The sequence below is a fragment of the Arvicola amphibius genome, chromosome 6 (assembly GCF_903992535.2).
Source record: "Arvicola amphibius chromosome 6, mArvAmp1.2, whole genome shotgun sequence".
Classification (NCBI taxonomy): domain Eukaryota; kingdom Metazoa; phylum Chordata; class Mammalia; order Rodentia; family Cricetidae; genus Arvicola; species Arvicola amphibius.
The window spans coordinates 27,606,042-27,631,558 of NC_052052.2; the positions used below are offsets into that span (position 1 = coordinate 27,606,042).

A 25,517-nucleotide genomic window follows, 5' to 3' on the forward strand; every position below is an offset into this window, starting at 1 on the left:
AGTTCCGGGACAGTCTCCAAAAGCTACAGAAGAAACCCTGTCTCGAAAAACCAAAAAAAAAAAAAAAAAAAAAAAGTTGTTTGCTTACGGCTTTACAGCCAGCCTTACATGCAGCCGGAGTCACGGTTTTTCTTTCTTCTCTCCTGGTGGGCTCTTCCTGAATCTCCTTCTTGGGCTGCTGCCAAAGTAGGTAGCTGCCTTGAAATCCAGTCAGACTTTTTACTGTTCTGTTCCAGTAGTAATAAGCCTCACATCTTCTTCATCATCGGTGGCAGATTTGGTGAGAAAATTGGGGATTCTTTAAAGGAGGAAGAGAGAGTTTTTCCCACATTAAAAAAAATGGGAAACATTATTACAATGGAAGAATTTGGGTCTCTGTGTCATAATACGCTGGACAGTTTGAAAATGGAATGACTAAATGAGAGGATAACAAATTTAAATGGGATTTATGTAAAGTCAATTGTAAACATTGTCAGCTTTATCATTTTGTTTTATCATGAAAAAAAGTTGCTTAATGTAAGTGCTAAGATACAAGATTTGGAAAAACTTAATAAATCAGATCAAAGAGATATTCAAATCCAGACAGAGGAATTTAATGGAGAACCATTAAATTGCATTATGAGGTTAAAGAGAAATAGCCTAAGGTTTTCAACCAACCAACCTTAATATATCCAGTAACCTTACAGGAATTGCCAAACGACAGAGGCTCTGTAGGAGCTGAGTGGACTCCTGTGCCAATGTTAGACTGAAGGAGATTCAAGTATGTGATAGCCTCATAATGCATGCATTCAATTTTTGTGAAACAAATGTTAAACTTCTGGTCAATTTGTCATAGAATTACCCCAAAGACTGTATAGACTTGGTTAAAGCTGTTTTATAGCCTGATTAACAATTACGATGGAGTGCCTGGTTCAGAGAAGAGGCTAGGGCTATTGAACAATGGAGTAAAGCTAGAGGTATGGAAATCTCCCAAGATCAACTTCTTGGAAAAGGAGATTATGCTACTATAGAAAGGCAATACCTATATGATGGTCACATCCAGTCTTATGTCGTGCATCAGCTTTGAATGCTTGGGACAGAATTGAAGTAGGAAAGAAGACGGAATCATTTACTAAAGTCATACAGGACCCAAAATGAACCTTCATGGATTTCTTGCAAAGACTGAGATCAGCAGTAAATAGGATGAATGATACTAAATTCAAAAGCTAGACAAATAATAATAGGATCTTTGACTTTTGAAAATTCTAATTCTCAATGCAAAAAGAAAATTAATCTATTAAAGGCAAGATCAGTACCATGGAAGACTGGATCCAAGATACAATCAATATTGAATCTCATGACCATGATGATACTTGGATAGGAGAGGTGATTTCCAGAGGTTTGAAGAAAAATTGAAATGTCAAGTGTTTCAATTGTGACAAACAAGGTCACCTTAATAGGGATTGTAAACAGGGCATTCCAGGAAACGATGTTTGTTCTAAGCATAATCCATTCAGAACACCCTCCCTTCCGGATTATGCAGAAGGTAGGGCAAAGGCAGACATTGGACTAATGAATGAAGGTCAACAAGGGATATTCAAGGTAATCCTTTGCTGTCAGGAAACTTCTTGAAGGGTTTCTTCTGTCTCATATCAGGTGGTTCTTCTGACATGAGACAGATTTTGGATTTCACTTTAATAAGAATGGTTAAGTTTAGAGGAGAGAGCCACACTCCAACTCTGTTGGAAATGTGATATGCCAATAGGCCCATTTACTTTTTTTTTTTTTTTTTTTTTTTTTTTTTTGGTTTTTCAAGACAGGGTTTCTCTGCAGCTTTTTTAGAGCCTGTCCTGGACCTAGCACTTGTAGACCAGGCTGGCCTCGAACTCACAGAGATCCGCCTGCCTCTGCCTCCCGAGTGCTGCCCATTTACTTTTTTTATATATTTATTGAGCTCTACATTTTTCTCTGCTCCCCTCACTGCCTCTCCCCTCCTCCCATCAATCCTCCCCCAAGGTCCCCATGCTCCCAATTTACTCAGGAGATCTTGTCTTTTTCTACTTTCTACTTCCCATGTAGATTAGATCTATGTAAGTCTTTCTTAGTGTCCTCATTGTTGTCTAAATTCTCTGGAATTGTGGTTTGTAGGCTGGCTTTCTTTGCTTTATGTTTAAAAACCACCCATGAGACTGGGCGGTAGTGGCGCATGCCTTTAATCCCAGCACTCGGGAGGCAGAGGCAGGCGGATCTCTGAGTTCGAGACCAGCCTGGTCTACAAGAGCTAGTTCCAGGACAGGCTCTAGAAACTACAGGGAAACCCTGTCTCGAAAAAACCAAAAAAAAAAAAAAAAAAAAAAAAAAAAGAATTCCCAGTGTCTCTCCAAATCTGATGACTTTTGAGTCTGTCCACAGCAGCAACTACGGACAGCAACTAAGGCAGAGCTCTGTGTTTTGGAGGGGAGGGAGCGGCAGTTGTGGTGCTCAGCTGTGGGGGCCTTGGCATGGTATCCAGGCAGCCTGGCTAGGCCCTGTAGATGGCGGGGGGGGGGGGGGGGGGGGGGGGGGGGGGGGAGTGCAGCTAGCTGCTGTTTTGCTGCATGAGCTGGGCTGGGACCTGCAGCACACTGGTAGCAGGGGGAGGGGGCTGAGGGTGTGTGGTGGTGGCAATGGCAGAAGTCAGAATGGGTTCCAGTGGGTGTCAAGGTGGCCCAGCTGCTGAGGGAGAGGCCTTGGGGAAAACCTGCAACCCCTGGGGATAGGGAGCAAGCCAAAGTAGACACTGGGGGACCTGAGGGAGAAACCCCTGTGGCAGGAAAACCACTGGGGGTTGGGGAAAAGTCACCTGAGCAGTGTCTATGGCTTTGCCTCCGTGTGATCTAATGCCACACGTTTGGACACCAGAGGAACTTTACTTATATGGGGTGCGGGGTGGAAGGGTAACCTCACTAGAGAAATCTCAGAGAGTGAGCCCCTCTCTTTTCTTCCCCTGATTCAAAGGGCCTGTGACTCTACACCTTTCCTTACTACTTCCTGTATTTCTCTATATGTATCCTGGGTCCTCCAAAACCTCTATTGTTAATTCTGGTCAGCCAATTGCGATTGGCTGTTTCCCAGTGTCGGTGCAAACAAATAACCTGCAAAAGGCAGGGGTTCTTCAACAGTACTGCCCGAAAAACAAGCCAGCTTAGGGTCCCTGTGCTAAGAGGCCTCTGGGGCATTCTCTTAGGCCTTCAAGGACCATGCTCACAGGTATAACTTCTAGTTCTTTCTGAAATGGGGAGCACCAGATGCAGAAGTCAGAGCAGTTCCTTCTTGCTGCCAGCCTCTCCCCTGACCCCTGACCTGCCTGGAAGCTTCAGTTACAGACCTGTGCTACTATACCCGGCTCCAGCTATTTTTTTTTTTTTTTTTAAAGGCAGTATCTCACTGTTATCCTGGCTGGTTTTGGACTCATATTCAGACACCTGCCTCTGTCTCCAGGTGCTGGGATTATAGGCTAGTGCCACCAAGGTCAACTACAGCTAATTTCTTCATGTAAAACAGGCAAGCTTTGAGCCACTTTTAGCTCTCAGGCCTAGCTCTCCAATGAAGGGACAGATGATAAAGGGAAAGGTTAGGTCTCAATTACTTTACACATGCCTCATGTGGTGCCAAAGACCTATAATCTCAGCACACGGAGGCTGAAGCAGGATCCGTGAGAGTTCAAGGCCAGCCTGGGCTATAGACACACACACACACACACACACACACACACACACACACACACACCCCTCATGTGACACAGGCAGTAATAATTACCTCCTACACCTAAACTGCTCCTGAAGTTGGTGAGACGAGGCAGACAGGCATTAAGAATAAAAGGATTAAATACTTAATAAACCTGGGTATCAAAAACAACAAATCCAGAACAAGGGCTGGTTTTATTTCCCACAGATCTTTTTAATATAAAACAAAGATAAAACACATCCCAATTCTGCAAACTGCCAGCATGTCTTGTTTCTACAAGATGCACACTAGACTGAAGACTACATAGCAAAAAGTCTGTAAGAGCATTTGGTTGGGAAAGATAGAAAAAGCAGATCTCCGGGGCGCCTGGGTGCAGCCGGCCACTAGAGCAGTCCTTGTCTTTTCAGATCCTCGTATGTTTTCTTGTTCACAACGTTTCCACTGGAGTCTTCATACTCTTCCTGAAAAGGAAGGGCTCTCTGTTAGCTACAGAGTTCCACAGCAAACCCTGCTACCCAGAAACCAACATTCACCTGGCTCCTCAGCCAGAGTCCCACAAGGGAACCAGTGCTACGTCTAGTTATCTGAGCAGCGCCAGTTGTGGCTCTCCCTTACACCTAGCTATTCTTCCAAGTAGTGCCCTGTGTCCGAGGAAAGGAAGCCTAGTAGGGAAAGGCTGTGTGTGAAATGGTTCCCAAGAAGCCTGGGTTTCTGCTCACTGGCCACTGCAGGAGTTAACATGGAAACCGAGCAGGCGTAGAGCTTCAGGTCTACATTACAGCTGGAAAGGGTCCTGATGCTGCAACACTGACACAGAATAAGGGAGACCACTGCCAGCCTCCACAGGACCCAGATGTTACCACCACACCCTCGAAGCACGACACTCCTCTCAGACCTGTCAAGACCAACAAGGACATCCCCACTACAAAGAGAGGACGTCCTCTGATTGAATACTTTCTCCAGCTACCTAAGAGGCGACAGACTTCTTTAGAAGTCCAAGGGTAGACAAGAGACTGGGTGTTCTGGTCTACAGCCCCCTCAGTGGGAGAATACACTGCCTAACAAAAACTTCAAAGTACGACAACGGGCTTATGTGTAGTCAGCCTGTAGATACTGTTCCATCAGATTTGCTCCTGCAGCAAACCTCCTTTCCTCTCCTTTCTGCAAGGTGAGGGAGCTGTCACGTGATGCCGCCCTGAACACTCTCATTTTCACCCACCTCGGTGTCGGGCTGCCATCGTTCTGAAGCCTTCTGCAGTTTCAGCTTGGCCCACACTGCAGGATGAGAGATAGCAGCCATTAGAACTCAGAGTCCACAGGTGCAGTGCTGTATCACAGCCACTGCCCTGCTCCCAGCAGTCCCTCCCCACAATGACTCTAGCTGCCCCAGAGGGAATTCGGGTTTAGAGTCACCTGTAAAACTCCTTTTACTGTGAAATTTACTATAATCTCACTTTGCTGAGAAAGAAAGGTGCATCAGAACTTTTCAGAACAGAGATAAAAAAAAAACCAGACATGGAGACGCACATCTGTCACCTCAGCATTTGGGAGACAGAGGAGGGAGATCAGACAGTTTAAGGCTAGCCTTGGCTACATAGTGAGATTGAGGCCAGCCTGTACTAAATGAGCTACCTTGTCACACACAAAAAACCCAATTATAACAGTAAAAAGAAAAGAAATGCTTTCAAAAGAAGTTAACGGGGAACAGTCTACAGGAATTGTGGAATATAACAACAATGGATCATAGCTGAGGGCTTCATACATGCCCTAGTTGGTTTTTCTTCCCCTCCCTCCCTCCTTCCCTCCCTCCCTCTCTCCCTCCCTCCCTCCCTCCTTTCTTTGAGACAGGGTTTCTCTATGTACTTCTGGCTGTCCTTGCGCTCACTACGTAGACCAGGCTGGCCTTGAACTCTGAGTGCTGGGATTAAAGGAGTGCATTATCATACTCGAACTCTGTTGCGGTTGGTTTTTGTCAACCTGGCAAAGCTAGAGTTATTTGGAAGGAGGGAACCTAGAGTGAGAAAATGCCATTGCATTGTTTGTAGTGCATTTTCTTGATTAATGATTGACAGGAGATAGCTCAGTTCACTGTGGGTGCTGCCACCCCTGGGCAGGTAGGTGGTCCAGTAAGTTTTAAGAAAGCAAGCTGAGCAAAAGCCATGGGGAACAGGGCGGTGAGGAGTTCCTCCACGGCCCTGCTCTCCTGCCCTGACTTCCCTCAGTGATGGACTGTGGTATGGGAGCGTAGGCCAATAAGCCCTCTCCTTCGCAAGCTGTTCTTGGTCATGGTTTTCATGCAACAGAAAGCAAACCAAACTGTGACCCACATTACTACCCACATTGACTGCCTTAAAACAGTCAACATCTGCAGCCAATTTTTTTTGGCCTGAGTATGTGGTATGTATGCATATTTACATCTTCAGATATGAAGAACTGTCCATGAGTGATGACCTGAGACTGCTCCCTAGAACACATGGTGGGAGGAGATCTGCACATGCAGTGCCATGCATATATGTGAGCACATACAAACATACATGGTAAATAAATGCAAGAAAAAAATTTTTGTTCTTTTGTTTATCGAGACAGGGTTTCTCTGTGTAGTCCTGATTGTCCTGAAAATAGCTTTGTAGACCAGGCTGGCCTCAAACTCAGAGCCTGCCTCTGAATCTGCCTCCCAAGTGCTGGGGTTAAAGTACACCGCCAGGACCAGGCTCAGAAAGAAAATTTTTTAAGTATTTAATCTGTAGAATTATGATTTATTCCATGAACTATATGCCTCAATTTCCTACCAACAAAGCAAAAGGAAAAAAAAATAAAACAGGAAATCAGGGTAGTTGTGGTAGCTCATGCTTATAATCTTGGCACATAGGAAGTTTACCACCAGTTCAAAGTGAGTCTCAGGACAGTCTTAGTCAGATCCCATTCCAAAAATAAAAACAAGAGCTGGGAAGAGACTCAAAAGGTAAAGAGCCTACCATGCAAGCATGAAGACCCGAGTTTAGATCTTTGGCACCCATGTAAAAGCCAGGGGTGCTGGCCCTAATGTTAAAGGGACGGGGCATCTCTCAAGAGCTCACTGGTCAGCCAGCCTAGCTGAATCACAGGGCTGCAAGCTTGAGAACAGGGCTTATGTTCATAAAAAAAAAAAAAAAAGTGGATGGCTAGAGAGATGGCTCAGTGGTTAAGAATACTGGATGCTCTTCCAAAGGACCTCAGTTCTATTCCCAGCACCCCCAGTTCCCAACTGCCTGTAACTCCAGTTCCAGGGGATCTGATGATCCCCCCTTCTGCTCCACTGGATCCTGCACATGCACAGTGAACAACAGAAAAAAAAACAACAACAACAACAACATAAAAAAAACCATACACACACAGAGCAAGCACAAGCGCACATAGATGTGCACACACATTAAATTTAAAATAAAAATAAGGTGGAGTGTGACTAAGGAACCTATAACCTTCACATACACACGCATGCACCCATATGCACACACACAAACTCTTGAAGTTGGGCGTGCTAACACACCATTACTCACAGCACTCAGGAGGCAGAGGTCTGAGTTTGAGGCCAGCCTGGTCTACCTGGTGAGTTCTAGGACAGCCAAGGCTGTATCATGAGATCCTGTCTAAAAACAAACCAAACCCAATAGCAAAAGAGGGCTGGAAAGATGGCTCAGCGGTTAAGAGCAGTGGCAGCTCTTCAGAGGATTCGGGTTCAATTCCCAGCACCCACATGGCAGCTCACAACTGGGGATATGACAGCCTCACACAGACATGCAGGCAAAAACACTAATGCATATAAAATAAAAATAAGTGCGTCATAAAACAAAACCCAGCGGTCTGGCTGGCATAAAGTGGAACACAACAGAGAGAAGATGAGTGAGGGCGCCAAGGACTCGGGCAGTTAAGGTACAGTAGCAGAGACTGCCAGGCAAGGGCGGCGCTGTCACACACTCCGCGGGCTCTTCCTCTAGCAAGTACTTTGCTGCTGTGTTCTGTTATCTGCAGCTGCCTCAGAAATAAGCTTACTGAACCATTTCTGTTTTCTTCTACTGGATCAGTGGTTCTAACACACTGAAATCAATTCTGAGGCATAAATATAGAACCTATACTCAGAATCTTCCAGAGGAAAGTTTGCAGACTCGGCTGAAAGCCCTCTTATAAGCTCAGCATAGGGTTCATTTCAAGGGAGATATAATCAGTACTGCTAACCAGCTTATGTCCTTAAAAAATGCAGTAATTATATGTGGGCCTCAGCTTTCCACAGCCACAGCCTGTGTCCCTGGGCCTGAAGACAGCAGGGTACTGGGACAGCTGTGGGAGGGGCCCCTTGGCCTGGCTAGGGAGCGGCTGGCAAGCGTACTCACAGGAGACAGCATCTTCAATCTGTGTCACATTCGCAAAGTGGGCAGTATTGGGGATGCCCAAGCACCTCATGCCATGAGCATGACGCCATTCCTGGAAGAGAAGCAGAGCGACCATGTGAAGCACGGACATCTGAGACCGCTCTCACTCCATTCCACCACAGACTCCACCCCAGCACAAGGCAGCACTTCTTCTGCGGTACATGACAGACACAAGGCTGACAATGCCGAGAGGGCTGTGCTGTCTCAGGCTTAGGAACCGCAGATTCTAGAGTCAGTGGTATGAGAAAAGCACAACTCAGACTCACAACTGCACCCTACGGAGAAGCTGGCACAGCCCAGCAACCCTACCACCTGCAGGGCTGCGGGCAGGCGGGCGGCTCTGGAGCTCAGGAGCAAACTGCCGAGCAGCTGAAGACGATGAAAGCAGGACTTTGGCTCTTAGACAGCAGCTGCAATCACCTGAGGCGGCACTAAGAAAGCTCACGGCCCACCAGGGCACAGAGGACAAGACCAGGAGAGCCAGCAACAAGCCTGAAAGGGTAGGCACGTCACCCACTATGCTTAAGTCATTTCCATTATGTAAACTGTCCTCCAAAAATGGAGGGCAGAATGCACCAAGGGTGAGTGCGCTCAATGGGGCAGCGCTCAGACACAACTGTGTCAAAAGCAGGTTGGCAAATATCAGGGCCTTAATTGATTTATTTTTTTCTGCAAAGTGGCAAAGACCCATTTAAAATCTAAACAACAACAAAAATCTGTCGAGCCCCCTTAAACAGCAATGTAGGGAAGACCAAGAAGTCAGAGATGGTCCAAGATGCCACAGAAACACAAGAGAGACAGAGCGCAAGGACCAAATGGGAAAGCCCAGGCTTCAGGGCGAGCACGGCCCATGGCCACTGGGCCTCTCTGATTCCTTTCAGCTCGGGACACTAGAGGCCCTCACAGGCTGCCACCACCTTCATCTCTAAAGGGCTGCTTCCATTCAATTCCCAAGAAAAAGGCTCCGAATTTCTTACAGCAAAGTGCCGCTGGAAGGCCTTCGGTCCTCGGTAGGTGTAGTTCCCACAAATCTCACAGTTGTAGTTAATATTCAGGCCATGAAGCTTATACAGCCAGTAGGGGATGGGCTAAAAGAAACCAAGCGACAGCGTTAGGTTACCACGCTCTTGTGCTTCCACAACGGGCGGGAGGGTCCCAGGAGGCTCACCTTGCCGTCCCAGCCCAGGGGCAGGTTTTTGGGGTTGTAAATGATCTCGTTCTCCTCGTCTTCACTCTCGCTCTCGCTCATCTGCTCCTCCTCCTCCTCCTCCCGCTCTTCTCCTGTCCTGGCTTGCTTGCGCTGGACATTTTCATGAGTGAGCTGTCGCTGTTCCTAAGGGGGTCATAGAGCAAGAGCAGAGTCAAGACATTGCCCCTAATTCCCGCAGATGCCATTCTGTCAAGGATAAGGATTTGGTTGTAGAATAAGGTTGAGTACGGTTGGTAAAATGGCTCAGCTGGTTAAAAAGTACTTGCCAGCCGGGCGGTGGTGGCGCACGCCTTTAATCCCAGCACTCGGGAGGCAGAGGCAGGCGGATCTCTGTGAGCTCGAGACCAGCCTGGTCTACAAGAGCTAGTTCCAGGACAGGCTCTCGAAACTACAGGGAAACCCTGTCTCGAAAAACCAAAAAAAAAAAAAAAAAAAAAAAAAAGGAAAAAAGTACTTGCCAGGCAGTCCCAATGGCTTGAGTTCAAGTCTCAGAACCCATGTAAAAAGCCACATCTACATCCTCAGCACTCTACTGCATCATGGGAGGTAAAGGCAGGAGAGTCACCTGGACGCTGATGGGCATACTAACCTGAGGTATGAAATGCAGAACAGGGAAAAGGGTGCCTCAAACCAAGGTAGAAAGTATGAAGAGAGTCCTGAAACTTGTCTTCTGACCTCCACAGGTGAAACTATATTCACATTCACACCCACACCCATACATCACACTCACACACCAGTAAGTTTAAAAAGAATAGAAAAAAAGAGAGACTAAGCCATGCCTTCTTGTTAGAAGCATGCTCACAGGCCAGCTGGTTCTGAAGGGAAGGCCCAAAGTTTTGCTGCACTGGTCTAGATCCGCATCTGAGGCTGCGGACTACCACCAGTCTCAGCACGGATACTGCAAAGTTCCTGAGCCACTCTCTACTGTGGTGACCACCCTGCCCAAGATGGCCACCTTCCATTCACAATGAGTTTCCCTATTACTTACGTAAGGACCATGACATACTCATGTTATATGAAAAAAATTCAGTATCATGCTTACAAGTCAACAGCCATAAATAAATGGCAAAGTAATGACAAACATCCTATGGTCCATAGTGAGAGCAGCTTAGGGAACCACAGGGTAGAACTGGTTAGAATTCAAGAGAGGTGCCATGGCGGTAATGGCTTCTCAGCCAGCTTCAGAGGACTGGCCACCCATATTGCTAGTCACACTGTAACAGCCTGCAGTTACTGTCCCTGCTATCTAATGTCTGGCTAGTCTTTCAAGAGAATCACTCTCAGAGAAGCGATAGGGGACTACTTCCCCAGCCCTGTGGGTGTGCGCTAAAAATAAAGCAGAATCACATCTGTGGCAAGGGGCAAGATACGAACAAGTTATCTTGGACAAGTCAAACCTTTTCCGCCTCCCCAAACCCTTGGCGCTCCCTGAGAGACTACAAGGAGAATGTTCTCCACCCTCTGAGCACTAGCCTCCTCTAGCCTTGCTAGGTTTCACAATCTCAACACGGGCAAAATGCTATGTCACAATAAATTACACCTGAAGTGCTGCTGGGAGTCACCTTTCTCTTGCCTTTTGAGTGCCTGCTTCTTGGGTCACCCCTGGTCTATGCTGAACCTCAGGAAAGAGCTGCATTATTCGTGATCCGGCTGAAAGGCGGGGTGGGGAGGTGGTCTGTTGTCTATGTCTGGCCTTGTGGGAATTGAGCAGCCTTGGGAATATCACCTAACAACAGAACAGGAACCTACTGAAGGGCCAAAGACTTCAAGAGAACCACATTTTGAGATGAATTTACTGCTCACCCCCCTCCTTACTTGAAATTCCTATCTAATCCTCACACTGAATAGCACCACAGCTTGCAGAAGACAAAGCACTCACCCCAAGAATCTCCACGTACTCATAGATCTGAGCTTCCAGGAAAGCAATGTCTTTGTTCCTCTCAGTGTCTCTGAGAAAAAGAAACAAGCTGTATCAGTTGAGGGTTCTTTCTGCACCTAAAGCTTTATTCCTGTCAGGAACACTGACTCCACGACGGCATTAGAAACTCCAGGCATGTGAGCAGCACCACGCAGAGCAAGCTCTCCGCCTTAAGCCCAGAGGTTAGTACTTACACTCCAGAGGTCCCTGGACCATGCCTATGAAGTCAAGGACCCGGTAAGACGGTTCCAACTAGTACCACTATAACTAACACAGGAATACAGTATACACAAGGCCTGCAAGCAGGTACATGACAGGAAGTCCTAACTCTGCTGCTTAGCAACTGCAAGAAAGGGCACATTTTACAACTTTCCTAAGTCCCAGCAAAAATCAGAGTAACACATACTTGTAAGAGCTCCAGGTTTCTTATGACAAGTTAGGAAAAAACCATGAAAACAAAACAAGACAAAAACCTCCAGATAGCCCCCAAATGCCCAAACTGAAAAACAAAACAAAACCCAACACCCTATATAGGTATGTGGCTCATGAATACATTCAACTGTCTTTAGCAAAAGTAAAGTAGAACCTAGGCTATGGTGGCCCACGCCTTTATTCCAGCAATTAGGAGGCAGAGGCAGGCGGATCTCTGTAAATTCAAGGTCAGCCTGGTCTACAGAATGAGTTTCAGGATGGCTAGAACTGCTACAGTGAGAAACCCTACCTTGGGGAAAGGGGGAATAGATCAAGGCCAAGGAGACAGTTTAAGGTCATGTTCAGACAGAAATTTATTAAGTTTGCAGTCAACCTGAGTTACAGGAAACCCTGTCTTAAAGGGAAAGAGCAAAGCAAAAGGAAAGACAGGAAGCTGACTTTGTGGAAAGAAATTTAAATCAGAACAGCAGTGCCCCGTTACTCACCTTTTCGTGCCCTTTGATTTGGGGTTCTTGGCAAACAGAGAGGTGTCGAGAGACTCTAGGGACTTCCCTTTGGTGCTGAACAGCCTCTGTGCTCGCTCCTCTAGGGTCCTAAGGAGGGAAAAGGCACATAGGACTTTAGGGTGAACTTACTACATAGGCTGGTGAGAGACTCAGACCTGCCTGCCTCTGCCTCTCACATGCTGGGGTTAAAAGCATGCACCATCATGCTCTACACACGATGATTTTTGCAGTATGGGACAACAAAAAAACCCAACAAAATCAGACCCACACAGTAAACACACAATATCTAGAAGTTTTGATAGAAAACCCAGGTCCTTACCCGCCACATTTCAGGCCTAAAGCCAACAGTGCAGATTTCAACCTGTCCAGACCCAGAGAGGCTAACTCCTACAAAAGATAAATCAATTACAAAATAGCATGATTAGCTTTTTCCCCAGGCAAGACTACATTCAGAAGTCAACATAGCTTTCGGTCTCCACAGACCGACTATTGCAATGTCTAGATGCAGCCACACTGGGAGGGCAGCATTCCCTAGCTCTCTGTGGTAGAACTGTTCCTGCCAGTATTTTTGCAGAGATGGGAACTGAACTTGGAACCTCACACATGCTTACCCGGTATATACTCCACCGCCTGAGCTGCCTCCGGCTTCCTGTTCTGTTTTAGAACTACCCTATTTGTGTTTTGAGACAGGTTCTTATTCTATAGCTACACATTCACAGCAACTCTCCTGCCTCAGTCACCCTCTAACTCTCTAAATACTGTAACATCATATCACACTTCTCTGAAATGTAGTTTTTAGAGAAGTTAAAAGGTTTTTTCCTTTTGTTCTTTCCATATTCCTTGTACATGCCTGTCCTCAGGAAATGGTATTATTGCAAGTCTAAGACAAGACTGAAGAAAAGTAGCCTCTACAAAGGATGGTGAGGGCTGGTGAGTCGGCTCAGCAAGAAAAGAATGCTTGCTGTCAAGGGAGTCTGAGTCCCAGGAGTCACATGGTAGAAGGAGAGCCAACTCCCACAACTTATCATTTCTGCACGCATGCTGTGGCACATGTGTGGGGACACATAATTATTCCTACACAATAAATTTAACAACAACAAAAAGATAGCCAAGCAAGGCCAGTATTGTCTATTGTCCATACCTCCCAGGAGGAGAATGCAGAGAGGTCAAGATGGGCTCCAGCATGGGTCAGGGCACTACTTGTCTCTTTCTGGTAGGAACAGGAAAAGATCCAGGTTAATAAGAAGAATAAAGGTAAGGGAGTGGTCTAAACTGGCTGGCCCCTTTCTTTAATCACACATATACAAATAATGATCAATTCATACAGAAATGAAGCAAAAAAAAAAAAAAAAAGATGGTTAGTTTTCTTTCCAAAAGTTCAAGTTTATCCACAGAAGTAAAAAAATAAGGTAAGCTTTACACTTTCCCATCATAGAGACTAAACCAAAAATACAGCTAGCTCTCCCAAAACTAGACCATTATCCCAATTTTCTCATGGTCCCCTAAAGATGACAGCACCCCAAACAACAGAAAGTGTGGGAGTCCACAGGTGAATGACTCAGTTTTCATCTGGAGTCAATTATGACTTAAAAGTCAGTGAGTTCAAGATTGTCTGCTCTGCCTGCATCCTTGAGGGCTGTGAGAAAGTTCTGATTAAGTCCATGGGAAAGAGCATTTTGCCCATGATAAAAAACATGTTATCTACTAAGATGTGGGCTGGTGAATGCCACCCAAGGGCACATCCAGATAGAAGAAACTGCTTGCTCAAGGACAGGAATAGTCCTGCCTGTGGTTAGATACTGATTGTCTTGTTCTGCTTTTGTATACAAGCAGGCTCTGAAACAAACTCTGGGCTGGTTGGTATTTAACAACAGACCGCCTGGATCTATCCTGTGTTTTCTACCTCAATTTCTTTCAATCTTTCAATTTCCTCAACCTCACGCCCCCTTCCTGGTACCCCAGCTGACTTTGTTGGAACAGGCTCTGACAAGAAAGCAGCTTAGAAACATAGCATCCACATTCCCAAGATGAGGGATGGATGGTTTGTGGTCATTCAGTGGATTATGAATGTTTGTTTGTCATCATTTGGGAGTTGGCTACAAGTTGTTATTGGTAATGGTAAGAAAAAAAGCTGTACAAAAGAAATTAGATTCAAGAATCCCATTCTGAAAAGAAAAAAAGAGAAATATAGAAATAATAGAATAAAAGGGTAGATTATTAAATCTACTTTCCAATTAAAAAAAAACCAAACAACTACTAGTCTCAAATATCTTACATTGGTATGGCTTTTTGTATATTGATACAAATTTAGGTTATTTTTGTTATACTGTATATATATTTCTACAAATGCTTAAAGTATTGTACCTATGAGACTCATTTAAAAATGTAATGTAAAGTTCTAGTCCTTGAAAGCTACTTAAGATAATAAAGAAATAAAGGCTAGTAGTTAGTCATCTATAACAATCAAACTTATAGTCATGGTAGGTATGTTTACAAGGTCAAACAGAGACGTTTTAAGGATGGTTCTCAAACACTTCAAGGACCTATAGAATACAGCATTTAAAATGGTTTTTTTTTTTTTTTTTTTTTGGTTTTTCGAGACAGGGTTTCTCTGTAGCTTTGGAGCCTGTCCTGGAACTAGCTCTTGTAGACCAGGCTGGTCTCGAACTCACAGAGATCCGCCTGCCTCTGCCTCCCGAGTGCTGGGATTAAAGGCGTGTGCCACCACCGCCCGGCAAGGGTTTTTTTTTTTTGGTAAAACACTTAAAATGTTTTAATAACATAAGGCTTTTCATGACAGTGAGACATGTCTGCTCCTGGCAACACCAATTTACTTCAAAAAAGGATGATGGGCATCAAAGAACCGCTTTACTTTCAATGTGACAAAACTAGTCATTTGGGCAAGAAACTGCCCTTGCCTTGACTACTGACAGTATGCTGTGCAAACTGAGTAAGCAGGACACAAAAGAAAGTAACTGCCAAACTTTGCCAAGAAAAGGTAGGTAGTGTAGTCCTTCAATGTTCATGCTTCACAGATATGTCTGTTAGATATTCTAGGCCTGTAAACTGAAGATGGGTGCCCCAACACTGCAGAGGAAACTTGGGGTGACTGTCCAGGCAGCCAGATGTCTCTGTCATTTCTACAGCTTTGAAAGTTGCTTGTTTTGCACTTCCTGTACACTCAGGTTGCATTATATCCTTCTTGGGCCTCTGATCAGAATTGAAGACTACAAAATATACAGCTTTCATTGTTACCAAATTCAGGAAAAAAAACTTACATAAAAGATATGCACCAGGAAGGCAGAGGCAGGTGGATCTTTGTGAGTTCTTGGACAGTCAAAGATACAAGAGAAACCCTGCCTCGAAAAACAAACAAACAAAAAGATGTTTTTAGGTCTAAAAAGATACTTTAAGGATGGTAATACAAGTTATAAAAGAAAATGATTAAAATATAAAGCTTTGGTCTCACTAAGATAGGATAGATTATACAGTCCTTTCTAGAATTTGCCAAATATATATGGACTAAACACTGTGAATGTAATTCTTTTTTTTTTAATATTTATTTATAATGTATACAATATTCAGTCTACATGTATGCCTGCAGGCCAGAAGAGGGCACCAGACCTAATTACAGATGTTTGTGAGCCACCATGTGGTTGCCGGGAATTGAACTCAGGACCTTTGGAAGAGCAGGCAATGCTCTTAATCTCTGAGCCATCTCTCCAGCCCCTGTGAATGTAATTCTTACTTGATAATTATTCTTACTGTATATAGTTTTACAATGCTAGAGATAAAACCTTCCCTTTTATTTAGACAAAAAGGGAAAATGTGTGGTATTTGTACACTGTGTGAATGTGTACTGCTGTGGTTGATGTCAGTCAATACACAGGAGGTATAGGTGGGACTTTCAGGGAGAGAAAGGAAAAGGAAGGAATCTAGGCACGTGGGAGACACGGATAGGAAACAGGTGCGAGATGGAAGAGAGGCAACACCACATGATAGAATGTAGATTAATATAAATGGGCTAATTTAAGATATAAGAGGTAGTTAGGAACAAGCCTAAGCTATAGGCCAAGCTATCATAATTAATAAGACTCCGTATCATTATTTGGGAGCTGGCTGGTGGGACAGAAAAAGACTACTACATGAGATCACTTCCCTAGCATGAACCCCACTGAAGCTCACCGGCCATCCAGGAAAGGTACCATTATCCCACTTCTTCTCAAAGTCAGTCTGAATCTTCCCAAAGAGCTCATTTTGGTCCTGAAGGGGCTTCACTCTATCTGTGTAATCCTGGAGGTACTCCAGCAGCATTTCCAGGTATCTGCAGAGCATTTAAGAGAAAGAGAGCAATCACAGCTTCCACCTATGATATACTGCTATGGCCTGCAAACTACACTTAATTTTCTTTCTTTTTCTTGGTTTTTCAGTACAGGGTTTCTCTGTGTAGTCCTGGCTTTCTTGGAACTCAACCAGGCTGGCTTAGAACTCAGAGATCTGCCTGCCTTTGCCTCCCAAGTGCTGGGATTAAAGGCATACACCACCATCGTCTAGCCCACTACTAATTGTTTAAATGAGCTTAATTTTTCCCCCACATCGTGACCTTTCCTATCTCCTTTTATCCTCAAGATATGATGCCAAAATACCAGGTCTTAATCAACTCACAGATAAAAGAAGTCAGGTAAATAGAATATGAGAAAGAGAAAGCTTGGGAGCAACTAAGGAAAAGTGATTAATTCAACATTACTTTCCATTTAATACCAGATCCAAGCACATAGCCAGTCCTGGAAATGTTCCCCATTAAATTGTAAAACCTCAGAGATCCCCTAACAGATTTCTTTCTACATTACACAAAATTAGAGAAGGTATGGGTAAGACCAGAGATGTTCCCATAGATACTGTGGTAGTTTGAATGCAATTGGCTCCCATAAGCTCATTGGGAGTAACACTATTAGGAGAGGTGGCTTTGTTGGAGTAGCTGAAGCATTGGAGGAGCTGTGTCACTGTGGGGGTGGTCTTTAAAGTCTCATATATATGCTCAAGTCACACCCAGTGTTTCAGTTCCCTTCCTGTTGCCTCTGGAGCAACATGCAGGACTCTCAGTTACATTTCTAACACCACATCTGACTACACACCACTATGTCCCACAATGATGATAATGGACTGAATCCCCTACCCAATTAAATGTTTTCCTTTCTAAGAGTTGCCATGGTCACAGTGTCTCTTCACAACAACAGAAACCGTAACTAAGATAGATACCTTTGTGCACAATCAGAATATTACAAATTTTTATTTCTTGAGACAGGGTCTCACTATGCACCAATGGTTGGCTTGGAATTCACTATGTAAACCAGGCTGGCCTCAAATTCACAGTGATTCACCTGCCTCTGCCTCTTGGAGTTCTGGGATTAATGGCACACAACATTATGTCAGCATCACATTTTTTTTTTTTTTTTTGGTTTTTCGAGACAGTGTTTCTCTGGCTTTTTTGGAGCCGGTCCTGGAACTAGCTCTTGTAGACCAGGCTGGCCTCGAACTCACAGAGATCCGTCTGCCTCTGCCTCCCGAGTGCTGGGATTAAAGGCGTGCGCCACCACCGCCTGGCTAGCATCACAAATATTTTAAAACCTAGTACTCACTATCTTCTGATAAACCCAGAAGTCATTCACGTACAGTATTCGGGCAACAAAAGCCAGAACTTTGACCTCAAACCTTCCCATGAAATTCTAGCTAAATCCAGAAAAGGCCTGGAAACCGTGAATACTTACCTCTTATACTCTGCGTTCTTTCTTTCTTTAGGAATGTCAAACAATTGGTCAAAGATGGACAAGTACGTGATATAATCCAGCTTCTGAAAAGAGAAAAAAAAATGACATCAGTCAGGAGGATAAGTCAATTAATCTTCAAAAAGCAAGGTCAAGGGATAGAAAGATGTCTCAGTGGAAAAGGTGCTTGCTGCCAAGTGACCCACACTGTGGAAGCAGAGGACTAACTCCCTTAAGTTAGCCTGGGACTCCCATACTTGAAGGTGACTGCACACACATGTACACATACACTAAATACATAATTTTTCTTTTTACAAATATGGGGGTTGGAGAGATGGCTCAGAAGTTAAGAGCACTGGCTGCTCTTCCAGAGAGCCTGAGTTCAATTCCCATCAACCACATTGTGGCTCATAACCATCTAAAATGAGATCAGTTGCCCTCTTCTGGCATTCAAGAGTACATGCAAGCAGAATGTTTCATACATAACAAATAAAGAAATTTTTGTTTTGTTTTATTTTTCAAGACAAGGTTTCTCTGTAGCTTTGGAGCTTTTCCTAGAACTAGATCTTGTAGATCAGGCTGGCTTCGAACTCACAGAGATCCACTTGCCTCTGCCTCCCAAGTGCTGGGATTAAAAGCGTGTGCCACCATCACCTGGCCCTAAATAAAGAAATCTTAGAGTGTTCTCTAACCAAGCATCAAGGCGTGGCTCACTTCAGAATTTTCTTTCCTGTCCTTCAATCCCTAGGGCTATTGATTCCAGTGAAGTGTGTAGAAGATTGCTGGACATGAAACTAAGTCTACATGATTAATTAACAAACACAAATCCAAATAAGATACATGCTGGATATTTATGGTGGGCCAGGCTCCTGTCTAAGGATTTTGCCATCCTCAAATACGGTCCTGAAAGGTGCCCTGTGTTAGTTAATTCATGCAGCTATTCACTGAAGATCTTTGAACTAAACATGGAAGTGCAGCAGAGAACAAGGCCCGCCTGCAGAGCTTAAAGGTTAGTAGCTGCATTTGGGGACATTTCCCTATCGAGACAAGGTGCCACAGAGATCCTTCTGCCTCTGATGCCTAAGTGCTGCAGTTAAAGGTGTGCCACCATGCTCCACTACAAACTTACTATTAAACTTCCTTGTGACCTTTCTGAGACTGCCATTTTAAACCCCGACACCGAACAAACAACAAATAAATACCTGCCTACCAAAAAACATGAACTAGTTCTTTTCTGACAGAGATTGTGCTGGATTTCTCGCATGCCTCACACTATGCACCTAACACAAGAGCATTTGAAGTATTTATGAGTTTAAAAACTTACTGGGCAAGCCGGGCGGTGGTGGCGCACGCCTTTAATCCCAGCACTCAGGAGGCAGAGGCAGAGGATCTCTGTGAGTTCGAGACCAGCCTGGACTACGAGAGCTAGTTCCAAGACAGGTACCAAAAACTACAGGGAAACCCTGTCTCGAAAAAAAAAAAAAAAAAAAAAAAAAAAAAAAAAAAAACACCTTACTGGGCATAGTGATACACACCTTTAATCCCAGTAGTTAGGAGTCAAGAGCCAGGCGGATCTCTGTGAATTCAAGGCCAGCCTGGTCTATGTAATGAACTCCAGGTCAGTCAGGATCACAGAAAACAAACAAAAAAGTCATTTACCTTTGGGCAGGGGATTGGTTCAGTGAGTCAAGTGCTTATACTATAAGCAATGGGACCCTGACCACAGATCCCCAGGCCCCATGTAAGAGTTGGACATGGTGGTGCACACCCACCTTAGTATTGGGGAGAAGAGCAAAGATCCTGGGGGCTCACAAGTCAACCATAATAGCTGAAAGGGTGAGCTCCAGGTTTAGTGAAAGACCCTGTCTCAAAAAAATAAGGTGCCAGGAATGGAGAGAAGGCTCAGCACTTAAGAGCACTCAATGCTCTTGCAGAGGACCCAGGTTCAATTCCCAGCACTCACAGGGTGGCTCTCAAGCAATCATATGAAACTCCAGTTCTAGGGGATCTAGCTCCCTCTTGTGGCCTCTAGGAGTACCAAACACACACGGTACAAACATACATGCAGGTAAAAAACTCATAAAATAGAAATACATTAAAAAGTATCTATTTAAAAAAAATGATGGAAGCCTGGTAGTGGTGGCATACACCTTTAATCCCAGCACTTGGGAGACAGAGGCAGGCAGATCTCTGAGCTCAAAACCAGCCTGGTCTACAGACCGAGTTCCAGGACAGCCAAGAACACAGAGAAACCCTGTCTTGAAAAACAAAACAAAAAGTGTAGAGAGCAACAGAGGAGGACACCTGATGTTGGCCTCAGGCCGCTACATGCACAGGACTGCACTCCCCCTCAGATAGTTTATCTTTTACAAAAGTATTTTTGTTGTATGAATAAATCAAAATAAGGAAAATTATAAAGAAAATGAGCTTGCTGTAGGCATGTGTCATTTCATTATAACCACTGTGTATTCCAAGAAATGGAATCACCTACTTAATATCAACATAAGTTACATGGGGACACTCCATGCTTTAATTAGGTGTTTTGACTTAACCCTAGAACGAGAGTCTCTCTCCCCTCCCCAGGCCTTACCTCAGACGCCTTCAGATTAATGTACTTTAGGTAGCAGTCATGGAGATCAAGGTAGCGACCATATCCCTCTTCATCTGTGAATTCCACCAAGTCTGAAGAAATGACACATGTCAATGATTGTGATATGACAGACTACTTTCTTGATCTTGCTCTTTCAAATGCACTACCTGTACAAAGTTCCATGACGCAGCTCTTTATTCCAATGTTCTCCTTACTCTCATCAAATAAACAGAACTATTACTGGGCAGTGGTGGTGCACGCCTTTAATTCTAGAACTCAGGAGGCAGAGGCAGGAGAATCTCTGAGTTCGAGGCCAGCCTGGCCTACAGAGTAAGTTCCTGGACAACCAGGACTGTTTCAGAGAAGCTCTGTCTCAAAAAACCAAATAACAAAAACCAGATCTAGGCTTTCACTTTGAGCTTAGATAGCATAAAATAAGTATTTTATGCAAGACCATCAGGATGTCAATACAGTCCAGAAACCAAGATGAAAACCCAGCTATCAATTTCTGAGGTACTTGGATAAAAATAGGGTTTCATAGCCTAAACTGGCCTCAGATTCCTGATCTGCATACTTCCACCTAAGTGCGGGATTTACAGGTATGTGTCACTATCGTGGTTTACACAGCTCAGAACTGGACTCAGGTTCTAAGGAGCACTCACCAATATTCTACCAACTGAGCTAATCTCTGTGCACAGATCTAAGCACCGCATTACACTCTACTTTGCTTTAAAATTATCACTCAGAAGGGTAAGGAAGGTGGATCATGAGTTCAATACCAGCTGGACATGGGAGTAAGACCAGCCTGGTTCCAGAACAGCTAGTGCTATGTAGAAAGACCCTGTCTCAACAACAAACTGGCAGAAAAAAAAAAAAATCAAACAGGGCTGGAGAGATGGCTCAGAGGTTAAGAGCACTGACTGCTCTTCCAGAGGTCCTGAGTTCAATTCCCAGCAACCCCATGGTGGCTCACAGCCATTTGTAATGAGATCTGGTGCCCTCTTCTGGCCAGCAAGCATACATACAGACAGAACACTGTATACATAATAAATAAATGAATCTAAAAAAAAAAGAAATCAAACAAACAAAACTGCCAGGTGGTGGTGGGTACTCCTTTAATCCCAGCGCTAGGGAGGGCAGAGGCAGGCGGATCCTTGAGTTAGAGGCCAGTCTGGTTTATAGAGTGAGTTCTAGGGCAGTCAAGGCTACAAGGAGAAATCTTATCTTGAAAAACAAACAAGAAGAAAAATAAGAGAAAGGGATGGACAGATGGCTCAAAGGTAAGAAAAATGAAAAAGAAAGAAAAACAATAACAAAAAACTCAAACACACTCATCTTTATCTTACTGATTTAAATGGTATCAGGCCTATGAGACTTTTTATTTACGTATTTACTATTTGTTTGAGACAGGGTCTCATGATTCTTGACTGACCTGGAACTTGCTACGTATCCTAGTCTGACCTTGAACACAAGAGAACAGTCTGCCTACACCTTCTGAGAGCTGGAATTAAATGTATACACACAACCAAGTTTCAGGGGCTAGAAAGTTAAGAGCACTGGCTGCTATTGCAGAGAACCCAGGTTTGATCCCTAGCCCCCACATGGTAGTTCACAAGCATCTCTAAGTCCAGTTCTAGAGGATACAATTTCCTCTCCTGGTCTCCTCAGGCACAGCCCATACATTGTATATAGATATCATGCAGGTACAACACCCATACAGTTCAAATAAAAATAAAGGCTTTAAATAAATAAATAAATAAATAAAGGACAGGTTCCAGCTATATTGTCTAGAATGGCTTCGAATTTCCCAGAAAGAAACATTAAACCACACTTACTTTGTGCCTCTTCGCTTGGATTCTCTCGGGCCTTCAGGAGCTCCTCAAATTCCACTGACATTGGCACACAGATCTGAGGGGAAGGAAGGAGCACAGGTGGGTCTGTCAGTGTCTCAGGCATGTTCAGAACCGGCCTTCTGATGTCTGATTAGCCTTGGACTATTCAGAGGCGCTTACTACTGTTCTCCACTTGCTTTGCTAAGTATAGCTGGGCAGATATTAACTGCCACAAAATAGGGCCTCCTAAGGAAGGACTGCCTTGGAGGAGGTAGTCTAGAAAAGACATTTAATGAAGGAGTTGGCACTGGACATGAATCCTGCAGGTGTTCATTAACTCTGGAAGTGAGCAGAATACCATTGTGTTGGTAGAGGATTTCAAGGCAGAATTGGGAGCACAATGTATTAGGTGGGGAAAATTACTGGGAAAGATAAAAAGGAGAAAGCAGGTGTTGGAGAGATGGCTCAGAGGTTAAGAGCACTTTGCTGTTCTTCTAGAGGTCCCGAGTTCAATTCCCAGTAACCACATGTTGGCTCACAACCATCTATAATAAGATCTGGTGCCCTTTTCTGGCATGTGCATACACAATAAATAAATAAATCTTTAAAGAGAGAGAGAGAGAGAGAGAGAGAGAGAGAGAGAGAGAGAGAGAGAGAAAGCAAGTTTTACTATAGAGAGCCTAGACTATGATGCAGACAAAATCTGGACCAAGTCAATAAAGAACTCTGGAGCAAATATTACTCAACATTTCTCACTGGGCAGAAAAAAGCAGGTCCTCCTGCTTTCATTGCGCTCCCTTCCTGGCTGAGAGAGACCAGAAAGGGTATCAGCTAACTATGTTCACTGCAGTTAAGTGGCAAGTTCTTTTTTTTTGGAGAGATGAATGGCATTACCTTCCCCCCCCCCACTTTCCTTATTTGGGGAAAAAACACTTTGGGAGGCCATACCTCATTTGGGTGCTTCCGATGAAACTCCTTTATCTGCTTGAGCCTATTATAGAATTCAGCAAACTCATTGGGTCCTGAAATAGCATTGAGTTCTTCTTTTCGCAGTCTGCAAAACATGGATAAATCCAAGGAGCATAAAGCACAAAGCGAATCCTCTCACCATGGCTCCTCAGATACCCTGACTGCTGGGGTGGGGGATGTGACTGACACTTACCCGTCTTTATCATCGTACAAATCCCTCAGGTTCCCACTGACTTCCATGTATCTCTGAAAGGCAAACACAAATCCATCAGAAGGAAGCAATTTGCACAACAGGGTTAAGTAAACAAGAAAGGCTTTGTTGGCAATGCCTAAGGAAACATCATGAGATACAAGGTCTTGAAAGTTCCTCTACTTTTAAGAAACAGACTGAGCAGGGAGTGGTTGCATACACCTTTAAAGCCAGCTCTTGGAGGCAGAGGTAGGACATATGTCTAAGAACCCGAGATGGTATATTCTAAGCACCCACGGGCAGGACTCACGCTGAGCCTCCGCACCTTCCCCTGCCAGCACTTTTCCCGCCCAGCCCGACCTAAATGGAAGCGGACAGCGGGGCACTCACATCTTGCATGGCCCGAGTGCGGTGATCGGAATTGATCTGGTCCCGGAGCTGGAGAAAGGCAAACAGAGACGCTGTTAGTTTGAGAACTGGAGTTGGAAAGGCCACCAGAAGGACAAGCTTAATGGTTTAGGTCTCAGGGCTGAAGTAGAAGAACTGCTGGGCCCTCGGAGGATGTTACCGAGGTTGGGATGTAGCAGCCTAGGAGGAAGGCGAAGATGAGTTGCGGGGAGGGTCTGAGGCCGAAGAAAGCGCTCAGGGGCTCGGCACGGGACCGAGGCCCTCATCCCGATGCGGTTCCGACCACGGCCCACTCACCGTAGACTTCTTAGTGAGCATCTCTTTGGCCATGACATCCATGAGCCGTTCCTTCTCCTCATGATAGCGCCGTTGCTGCTCCAGAATTGTTTCCATTTTCCCCTAGCCACGGCGCTTCAATTCACACCAACAGCACAGGCGGAAGCAGCGCCTGCCGCCTTGCGCGCCTGCGTCTCCGTCTCAGCGCGCTGCATCCGGCTGCACCAAAGTTCCGCGAGTCCCGGAAGTGCCTTGGGGGAACTCAAAAAAATGAACACCACAAGGAGAGCTAGTCACGGCTACCGGCAACATTGCCCCCTGCTGACCAGAGTTGTGTAGTGGAGGAGCGATGCTCAGCGACTGAAAGATCCTGGATGCCTGCAAAAATCCTGCAGACAGAGGGTGAGAGGCAACTGGCAGGATGGGACTCGCTGTGGTCAGCTGGGTCGGCAAGGACACACTGGTGTGGATCGAGACGTTGAAGGATACAGAAGGGAAAGCGGAACTGGAATCTCTAGTTTTCAGGGTGTGACCTCTGGTGATATTTTCCCTTTGTCTGGACTTCAATGTCTGTCAGTAAAGTGAGGATGGTGGTGGTTTTGTTCTTAACAAAACTCTTTTGTGGGAACGACCATTATCAGCAGAGGACTCTTTAAGTGAAATGTGGTCTATCAGACAATGAAAGGCTTGCAATTCAGCACAGGCTGGCCCTTGATTCTCCGTATCCTTACTTTTTCTGCCTCTGCCTGCCATATGCTGGGATTATGGATGAGCCACAACACCTGGCCACTGTATGACATAGAAAATGAGATCTAGGCTGGGCGGCGGTGGTGCATGCCTTTAATCCCAGCACTCGGGAGGCAGAGGCAGGCGGATCTATGTGAGTTCGAGGCCAGCCAGGTCTACAGAGCAAGTGCCAGGACAAGCTCCAAAACTACACAGAGAAATTGTCTCAAAAAAAAAAAAAAAAAAAAAGGAAGGAAGAAAGAAAAAAAGAAAGAAGAAAAGAAAATGAGATCTAGGCAGCCTTTCTTAAAAGGAGAACAAAAAGGAAGAAACAAAAAAGATTAACAACCCTCTGGAGGCAGAGACAGGCAGATCTTTGTGAGTTCTAGGCCAGCATGGTCTACATAGTGAGTTCCAGGATAGTCAGGGCTACACAGAGAGACTGTGTCTCAGGAAACAAAAACAAGCAGATTAGGACTTGAGATGTGAATCAGTACGAAGAGCTTATTTAGTATGTACTAGAAACAGGGCTGGAGCCGTGCAGAGTGGCTAACACCTGTAATCCTAGCACTCAGGAGACTGAG

At 44.8% G+C, this 25,517-nt stretch overlaps 1 protein-coding gene across 1 annotated transcript; it reads right to left on the minus strand.

Moving 5' to 3' along the window:
* Positions 1-3,880: 3,880 nt before the first annotated feature.
* Sf3a3 (splicing factor 3a subunit 3) lies at positions 3,881-24,977 on the minus strand. Its single transcript, XM_038334725.1, has 17 exons — positions 24,229-24,977; positions 23,914-23,961; positions 23,527-23,579; positions 23,313-23,418; positions 22,368-22,440; positions 20,533-20,624; positions 17,946-18,028; positions 16,363-16,501; positions 13,319-13,387; positions 12,497-12,564; positions 12,157-12,264; positions 11,201-11,270; positions 9,280-9,444; positions 9,089-9,199; positions 8,073-8,163; positions 4,925-4,980; positions 3,881-4,166 (listed from the first exon to the last, which is right to left on the minus strand). Exons 1-17 carry the CDS (start codon positions 24,322-24,324, stop codon positions 4,089-4,091), a joined length of 1,506 nt encoding a protein of 501 aa, XP_038190653.1. The 5' UTR covers positions 24,325-24,977; the 3' UTR covers positions 3,881-4,088.
* Between the last annotated feature and the right edge of the window lie 540 nt (positions 24,978-25,517).

Excerpts from the sequence above, each read along its gene's own strand:
- Sf3a3 (XM_038334725.1), bottom strand. The coding sequence starts at position 24,324 with ATGGAAACAATTCTGGAGCAGCAACGGCGCTATCATGAGGAGAAGGAA. Across the intron at positions 18,029-20,532 it reads TTAATCTGAAGGCGTCTGAG|AAGCTGGATTATATCACGTA; the intron begins GTAAGGCCTGGG and ends TTCTCTTTTCAG. Across the intron at positions 4,981-8,072 it reads GATTGAAGATGCTGTCTCCT|TGTGGGCCAAGCTGAAACTG; the intron begins GTGAGTACGCTT and ends CTCATCCTGCAG.